General features: G+C 46.5%; 1 protein-coding gene across 1 annotated transcript; it reads left to right on the forward strand.

Moving 5' to 3' along the window:
- The first annotated feature begins 964 nt into the window (after window positions 1-964).
- Window positions 965-3,510, forward strand: ADRB2 (adrenoceptor beta 2). The gene has a single exon (XM_053567234.1). It carries the CDS (start codon window positions 1,714-1,716, stop codon window positions 2,968-2,970), a length of 1,257 nt encoding a protein of 418 aa, XP_053423209.1. The 5' UTR covers window positions 965-1,713; the 3' UTR covers window positions 2,971-3,510.
- The last annotated feature ends 5,664 nt before the right edge of the window (window positions 3,511-9,174 follow it).

The following is a 9,174-nucleotide window of genomic DNA, read 5'->3' on the forward strand; positions in this document are numbered from 1 at the left end:
AAAAATCTCACCATAACAAAGATATTTGTACCAGAATGTTTATTGCAGCCCTATCCATAATTGCTAAATCATGGAAAAAACCCAAGTGCCCATTGATCCACGAATGGATTAATAAATTGTGGTATATGTACACCATGGAATATTATGCAGCCTTAAAGAAAGATGGAGACTTTACCTCTTTCATGTTTACATGGATGGAGCTGGAGCATATTCTTCTTAGTAAAGTATCTCAAGAATAGAAGAAAAAGTATCCAATGTACTCAGCTCTACCATGAAACTAATTTATGGCTTTCACATGAAAGCTATAACCCAGTTACAACCTAAAAATAGGGGGAAGGGGGAAAGGGAGGGGAGAGAGGGGGGAGGTGGGCAGAGGGAAGGGGTTTGGTGGGATTACACCTGCGGTGCATCTTACAAGGGTATATGTGAAACTTAGTAAATGTGGAATGTAAATGTCTTAGCACAATAACTAAGAAAATGCCAGGTAGGCTATGTTAACCAGAGTGATAAAAATGTGTCAAACGGTCTATGAAACAACTGTATGATGCCCCATGATCACATTAACGTACACAGCTATGATTTAATTAAAAAAATTAAAATTATAATTATTAAATTACTTTGGAAACGGGGAAAATATGAATGTTGTTAATAAAATGTTTATTTAAAATTTCAAAAAAAAAGAAGTACTTAACAGTGAGCGTGCTGAGGAAATCGGCAGCTGTTGAAGTCACCTCCTGTGATCTTGCCAAATATTTGAAAAAGAATATACTGGGTTACCAGGAAGGGGGCCGCTGCCGGCGTTTAGGAGTGCTTGGGTGAAGGAGATTTGTTAGGTCTCTCAGCATACCTCCGAGTTAATGTCTGTGTGTGTTTACTTCTTTCTGCGTGTGTCACCATGCCTCTGCGTTTCTGGGTGCTTCTGTGTTTGTTTCTGGCCGCGCCTCTGTGTTGGAGAGGGGTGACTTTGCGCCTGTCGGGTTCCGCGTGAGCGCGCGCTAGGGTGCACGTCAGTGCGCCTGGCGGGTGTGTCTCAGTGGCTGTGGTGCCGTATGAGTCTGAGCATGTCTGCCAGGGTGCATTTCTGCCTGTATGTACGCGTTCCGGTGGGCACTCTCTTCTCTCTTTCCGAATGTAGGAGAGTGTACGTGCGCTGTGCTCTGCCCTGAGACCTCAGGCCACACAGGCTGCCGGGGCGGACAGGTAGCAGTCACAGAAGAGCCAAGAGCTCTCAGGCTGACTGGTAAGCTCGCCCGCCCCAGCTTTAGCCCTTTGGGGCCAGCCAAGGTAGCTGGGAGGAGGTGGTGGCCCGCCCGCCAGGGAGCAGCTGGGCCCCGCCCGGGTCAGCCCCAAGAGCGGGGCAGGCCAGGGGAAGGGAGTGAAAGGGAGGAGGGCCGCTCCCCTTCGGGGCTCCCGGCGCCGCATTGGACGAAAGTTTCTCTACGTCATCGGGAAGGCAGGTCCTCTAAAGTCCTGCGCACATAACGGGCAGAGCGCACTCCAAGGCGGCTTCTCCAGAGTGCAGGCTGGAACCGGCGAGCACAGCGAGCTCAGAGCACCCCGCAAACTGAGAGTGCGGAATGCGCCCCCACCGCACCTACCCCCCGGCGGCTGAATGAGGATTCCAGGCGTCCGCTCGCTGCCCGCAGCGCCCCGCCGGAGGTCTGCCCGCTGAGGCTCTGGCAGCCCGTGCGTTCACCTGCCAGCCAGCGCGCCATGGGGCAGCCCGGGAATGACACCGTCTTCTTGCTTGCGCCCAACGGAAGCCATGCGCCGGACCACGATGTAACACAGGAACGGGACGAGGCTTGGGTGGTGGGCATGGGTATCGTCATGTCACTCATCGTCCTGGCCATCGTGTTTGGTAACGTGCTGGTCATCACTGCCATTGCCAGGTTTGAGCGTCTGCAGACAGTCACCAATTACTTCATCACTTCTCTGGCCTGTGCTGACCTGGTCATGGGCCTGGCTGTGGTCCCCTTTGGGGCCAGCCATATCATCATGAAAATGTGGACTTTTGGCAACTTCTGGTGCGAGTTTTGGACTTCCATTGATGTGCTGTGCGTCACGGCCAGCATTGAGACCCTGTGCGTGATCGCAGTGGATCGTTACGTTGCCATCACATCACCCTTCAAGTACCAGAGCCTGCTGACCAAGAATAAAGCCCGGGTGGTCATTCTGATGGTGTGGATTGTGTCAGGCCTTACCTCCTTCCTGCCCATCCAGATGCACTGGTACCGGGCCACCCACCAGGAGGCCATCAACTGCTATGCCAAGGAGACCTGCTGTGACTTCTTTACGAACCAAGCCTATGCCATTGCCTCCTCCATTGTGTCCTTCTACGTGCCTCTGGTAATCATGGTCTTTGTCTACTCCAGGGTCTTCCGGGTGGCCAAAAGACAGCTCCAGAAGATTGACAGGTCTGAGGGCCGCTTCCATGCACAGAACCTCAGCCAGGGTGAGCAGGATGGGCGAAGTGGGCATGGACTCCGCAGAAGCTCCAAGTTCTGCTTGAAGGAACACAAAGCCCTCAAGACACTGGGCATCATCATGGGCACTTTCACCCTCTGCTGGCTGCCCTTCTTCATCGTCAACATTGTGCATGTGATCCAGGATAACCTCATCCCTAAGGAAGTTTACATCCTCCTGAACTGGGTGGGCTATGTCAATTCTGCTTTCAATCCCCTTATCTACTGCCGAAGCCCAGATTTCAGGATTGCCTTCCAGGAACTCCTGTGCCTACGCAGGTCTTCTTTGAAGGCCTTTGGGAATGGCTACTCCAACAACAGCAATGGCAAAAGTGACTACTCAGGGGAGCAGAGTGCCTATCACCTGGAACAGGAGAAAGAAAGCAAACTGCTGTGTGAGGAGGCCCCAGGCACGGGAGACTTTGTGAACTGTCAAGGTACTGTGCCTAATGATAGCATTGATTCACAAGGGAGAAATTGTAGCACAAATGACTCACTGCCATAAAGCAGTTTTTCTACATTCTAAGATCCCCCAACCCAACAGAACACTAAATAGACTATTTAACTTGAGTGTAATAAATTTAGAATAAAATTGTATAGAGATGTGCAGGAGGGAGGGCATCCTTCTGCCTTTTTTTTATTTTTTTAAGCTGTAAAAAGAAACCCAGAAAATGTATTTGAGTGACTATTTGTTCCTTGTACAGTTCAGTTCCTCTTTGCACAGAACTTGTAAGTTTATGTCTAAAGAGTTTTAGTCCTCGAGGACCTGGGTCTGCTATGTTGTGATGTCTTTTCCACGTATCTACCTCACTGGTGAAGTATTAAGGGTAATATATTGCTGCTTCTATCTGAAGGAGATATTCCTTCCTGCACCCTTGGACTTGAGGCTCTTGAGTATCTTGGACCTCTCATCTGTGAACATGGACTCTCCCTCGTTCCTCTTATTTGCTCAAACGGGGTGATGTAGGCAGGGATTTGAGGGGCAGCTTCAGTTGTTTTGCTGAGCAAGGTCTAATGTTTACAGTCAATAAATTGTTTAACCATGTCTGCATTGCACCTGTTTCCCCAAAACCCCTTGACCGGAGTGTTGTTGCCTCCCCCACTGGAAACCTCAGGTAACTATTTGTAATAACTGCCCGATGGCTTAATGTGGACTGATACAAGAATGACATGCGCTGATTGCTTAACTCTTTCATTTGCCTTTGAATCTGCCGCTGCAGACCTGAGCTTCTCCTGACATTTGTGTCCTAGATCAGTTCTGCCTGCTGTGGGTACAGCTTGCCCCACAGTTGTTGTTCTGTGTTGTGACTGCAGAAACACTGACTCACAGAAATGGAGTTAAGGGCATATGTTTTGTCCCTCCATGTGCCCCCACCACCCACCTTGCAGTTCTGCTTGTTTCATAACTGCTTATATTTATATCTTTGTCATGTCTTATAGCGGAGCTCTTTGTACTGGATCAGGACTTGGCATTTTAAGGATAAGGAAGATGTTCTTGTGAAAAACCTGCTCAAACTTGCCTTGTAATTCCAAGGAAAAATAAAAGGGTATTGGTCGTAGGAAGAAAGGCTGGAAAACACATAACTGATGCAAACCTCATGATCTAGAAACAGGTCCTCAACCCCTGCTTTTCCTTTCTTTCCATCCCTTCTTTTCTTCTCTGTGGACCCTCTTCACTTCAGTATAAACGAAGGTTTCTCGACCTCAGCACAGTTAGCATGTGGGACCAGATAGCTGCTGGTTGTGGAGGGCTGTACCATGCATCACTGGATGTTTACCACCATCCCTGCCCTCTATCAAGTAGATGCCAATAGCACCCCCTCAGTAATAACAACCACAGTTGTCTCCAGGTATTACCAAATTCACCCCCTGGTGGTGAATAGCCCCTGGTTGAGAGACATGGATACATACTTTGAAAATGTAAACAGATTTTTTTTTTTTTTTTTTTTGGAGACACAGTTTTACTGTCACCCTGGGTAGAGTGCCATGGCGTCATGATAGCTCACAGCAACCTCAAACTCTTGGGCTCAAGTGACCCTCTTGCCTCAGTTTTCTTATTTTTAGTAGGGATTCAGTCTTGCTCTTGCTCAGGCTGGTCTCGAACTCCTGAGCTCAAGCAATCCACCCACCTCAGTCTCCCAGAGTGGCGTGAGCCACCATGCCCAGCCAGTAAACATTTTTTAGATTCTGTCTAATTCAAGTGCCTCAGGAAGATTTTTTCACAGTCACTGACAGACCTGGCACCAGTGCTCTTTCTACCCCATCCTGCCGCCTCCTAAACTTGCTTTCCGGCTTCCCAGAGAGTGACCAGGAGACCTTAAGAAGGCTTTAGGACTATACAGGAATTATTAAGGAGGCTTTTATCAATGGAGGAGGACTGTGGGCCATGACTGCCTGTTTGTGGAGAGATTATAACACTATTAAGAGGCGGCGCATAAGGGGAAATCACAAAAGTAAACACCTTTCTTCTCCCACCCCTTTCTATTTTTGCCTGTATGTGTGAGCCAGAGCTTGGCCTAGGTCTGATGGAATGGATTGTCCTCCTTGGCAACACCAGGCTGGAGAGGATCAGCCTCCAGGGTTCATTGCCATTTCACTGGCTTCTGAAGCTGACTCCGGTCCTCTCTTCCCTTCTGTCCCAGCCAAGGTCCCCAAACAGAAAAGCAATGGCCTTCTCTGCTTCCTGTCAGCTTGGCAGTGGGGCGTCTGGGCCAGCACTGAACTCTCAGGAGCATGTCAGGTGCCCATGTTTTGGGGACGTGCCGTGGCAAATTGGAGTGTGTGTGTCATTCAACACCTTTACCTTTTCTCCGAGGGTTTTCATATCTCTTATCACATTCTCTTTCTGCTGCCCTGGCCCCACATCCAGAGATTTGGGCAGCTTCTCCAACTAATCTTCATACTTCCAGTAGCCTCGTGGGACCTTGGATGTGAAGGGGCCCCTAGAAATCATTTGACACCTGACGAGACTGAAAGCCCATGGAGGGGGGAATGACCTGCCCAAGGTAAGCAGTCAAGGACTCAAGCCAGGGAACCCGACTGCCATTCCAGGAACTGCTGTGTTTTTGCCACCGCATCGGCATGAACTCTGTCCTCACCCACAATTGTGGAAGTTTTGTTCTGAAGTTGTAGCATAATAAATTCATTTCAGCAAATGCTTTTTTTTTTTCCTTCTGGGTCCTTAAAATCAAATTCCAGGAATAAAGTAACAATCTGCAGTAGGGATAAGAGAAAGGGTGATTCCTTTCTCAGGTAGATTCTCAGCAGGAATCTACTAGGATATCTTCAGCATTTAGGGAAGCTGGGAGGAGATGTATTAACTCTTTTGGAATGGGCCAGGAATCGCAAGCCATGCCAGGGAGAAATTTCCTGTAGTCTTATTTAAAAAAAAAAAAGAAGTTGAAAACTTGTCTGTCATAATTTATAAGTCCTATGGACAACAAATATCATTCATAAGCAATGTCAATGTTATGTACATACTCTTGGTTAAAGGAGCATCTGACAATTTCTGTTAAAAATTTAGCTACAAGTATTAAGTATTAATTTGGATTCCCAGTAGAAGAGGAGTTTAACCATATTCAGGTCCCTTTAGAAATACTTTATATACAAAAACTGGGATCGGCTTTAAGGATCTTGATAAGCAAGAATATTCGAGGCACAGCCTAATCCCTTGCTTCCTTGCTTTCTACCTCTTTTCTTGTTGCCTTGTTTCTTTGGGGGGGACAGGATTTTGTCAGCACTCCTTTGTCCGTCTCTTTGCTGACATGCTGGCTGGTTACCTGAGGTTTGTGTTGGGGTCGTCATCACGCAGGGCTTTTGTGTTTTGTTTCGTTTTGTTTTTTCGGCCTGGACAGCAAGTTCTTAGAGTCTGTCAAAGGAGAACTTTATCCTGAGATGAAAGCTGACAGGTGTGAACAGTGGCAGGACAGGGTAGGCCTCCCCACTAATGTAATTAATGGAGGAAAGAATCTGGGAAAAGGGAGCTTGGGATAGAGACTGTTCTTACATGATACTTAGAATGTTTCTTATAATGAACCTACTGCCAAATAGAGACTAGACCAGAATCAGGGGTATTTACAAAGCACCTGCTGTGTGCAGTGTGGAAAAAGTATAGGTTTAAAGCTCTGCCTTCTGGAGCATAATATTAATAATATTGAACAGATACTTTCATGGAATCTTACTGAACATTGGAGACTATGTTAGGCACCTGCTAGCACTATGTTATCTTCACAACCATATGATGGTTCACAACCATGACTGTCCTCATCTAATAGGGAAGCAAGGTTCAGAAAAGTTAAGTAACTTTCCAAATCTACATGACCAACTGGTTGCGGATTTGGGACTAGAACCCAGGTCTGTGTGAACCCAGAGGCCATGGAGCCTAGCACCCATGCAAACCAGGAAGCAGCATGAGGCAGCTTATAATCTGTGCCAGAACAAGTGTGAGAACTGGAAATGCGATACCTTGTTGAGAGAAGAGGGAGCTTGCTGTGGGTTGGGGCGGGGAGGAATGTTCCTGTCCAAGCATGTGACTCGAGGGTTATTGGGGACTGAGACAGGAAACCCATCGCTAAAGTGCACAGTTTGCCTCTTTGAGTTTTTGCTTTGTCTTTTCATCAGAGAATCAGGCCAAATTGGAAAGAGGATATGAAACTTTAAAATGAGCACAGCAGGGTAAAGCAGAAACACAGGCTGCCCTACATCCAGGGAAATTCATTCTCAGTTCTAGAGTTGGGAAGTTCTGCTAAATTGATGGATAGCTGGACCTATGGAAGGCATGTGTGGTCCTAGAGGTGTGCTGCCCACTTTGAGGTAGCTTTCTAGAACACGGGAAATGATTTCTGACAGCAGACAGCAAGGAAGGTTAATACACTTGAACCTTACTTTTCACTGACAGTATAACCTCTACTAAATTCAGCTCTGTGCTAATCCCTACTTCACTAACAGGGCAAATATAATTTGAAGGAGAAATTTTTTTAAAGGCCCTGGAGAACTAACTTCCCAAGCACTTTTAAGAACTTGAGAAATGCTGGTGTCTTATGAATAATGAGAGGCAGGGTGAGTTGAAAGAGCTTGGAGTGGGACCCATACAGCTAGAACCTTGGTCTCAACTCAGCCTGTCTCGCTGTCTTTTTCTCTCTAAAGCTGAGTAAGCTGGATTTCTTCATAGGACCTTAAAAGTGAGCAAAGGTTCATCTTTAAATTAGGCCAGGGCAGGTGGCATCTAAGTTCTACCCAGCTCTGAATTTATATAGCTGTTTTAGAGGCTATTTAGAAATAGTCGTTTATATTTCTGTTCAGAGCTGATGATATTTGTAACATAAATAAAGGTTGAATATTCTGGGGACAGTCAGCCTACAGAAGAGTATGCTGTGACTATTTGGTGCATGATAACTGCTTTCAAATATTTAAGGGCCATGGGGGGTAAAACAGCTACCAGTTCTATATGAATTGTAGGAGTCATGAAGAACCTTCCCAACTCAGCCAAAAGAAGACTTTTCTAAGCATAAAATAGGTTATCAGAATAGAGAGCCCCCTGTCTTCAGAGGTATTCAAGAGAAACTCAGATGAGACTCTGTGGGGAATGAAGCACAGATGCTCCTGCACTGAGAAAGAGGCTGGACTAGGCTCTTTCCAAATCTAGGCTCCTATATCCTTGAAAACAATAAATCTGAATGTCCTTTAAAAGTATTCAGACTGTTCCCTAATTCCGGCTGGCCTTCTCCCCAATTCCTCTAGGTTTCAGAGGTTTCACTGCATTCCCAAACAGGAAACCTCTCGGGGAAATCAGGATCCCAATAGTCTTTGGCCATAAGGGGAAATCCAGAAATAGAGCAATAAGGTTAAGCAGTTTTCCAAACTATTAGACCTTTTCATCAGCTGCTCTTCCCATGCCTTTTGCAAATGACCTACTAACTCCCAGAGAGAGAAAAATGAGAGCTGCAAAGTCCTCTCTGCAAAGGCTGTTACATCCTTCTCCACCCTCAGAATCATTGTGCTTCCTGTGGTTTTTCCATCACCCTCACAGGGCGGGAAGGAAGGGAAGCAGGTCCCTGGCCAGCACCAGAGAACTTCAAAGCCTTCTGGCCCCAAAGCCTGGAGACCTGGGGTCTATGGTAGCCCAGCCATTAATAGTCTGGGTAACCCCAGGCAGGCTACTTCCCTTCCCTAGGCCTGTTTCATCATCTCTGAAGAGTGATGCTTTTGTTGACATGAGTCCCTCTGTATCCTTCTTCAAAGTTCTGTAAGATTTTAGGAAGTCTTCAGTTTCACAGATCTGACTATGCTTCTATTTTAAGAACACATTTTTTTTTCTTTAAAAGGGTTACTTGTTATAGAACATCTACAAATACTTGAAAAGGCTTGGAACAGTGACTCACGCTTGTAATCCCAGAAATTTGGGAGGCTGAGGCATGAGGATCAGCAGTTTGAGACCAACCTAGATAATATAGTGAGGTCCTGTCCCTACAACAAATTTTAAAAGTTAACTGGACATGGTGGCACATGCCTGTGGGCCCATCTGCTCAGAAGCCCGGGGTAAGAGGATGGCTTGAGCCCAGGAGTTTGAGGCTGCTGTGAGCTATGATTGTGTCATTGCACTTCAGCTTTGGTGACAGAACAAGGCGCTGTCTCAAAAAGAAAAGAAAAGAAAAAAGTTAAAGTACATGAAAGTATAAAATGAGATAAATCACATATAATGTTATTACCT

Source organism: Nycticebus coucang, chromosome 17, assembly GCF_027406575.1.
Source record: "Nycticebus coucang isolate mNycCou1 chromosome 17, mNycCou1.pri, whole genome shotgun sequence".
NCBI lineage: Eukaryota > Metazoa > Chordata > Mammalia > Primates > Lorisidae > Nycticebus > Nycticebus coucang.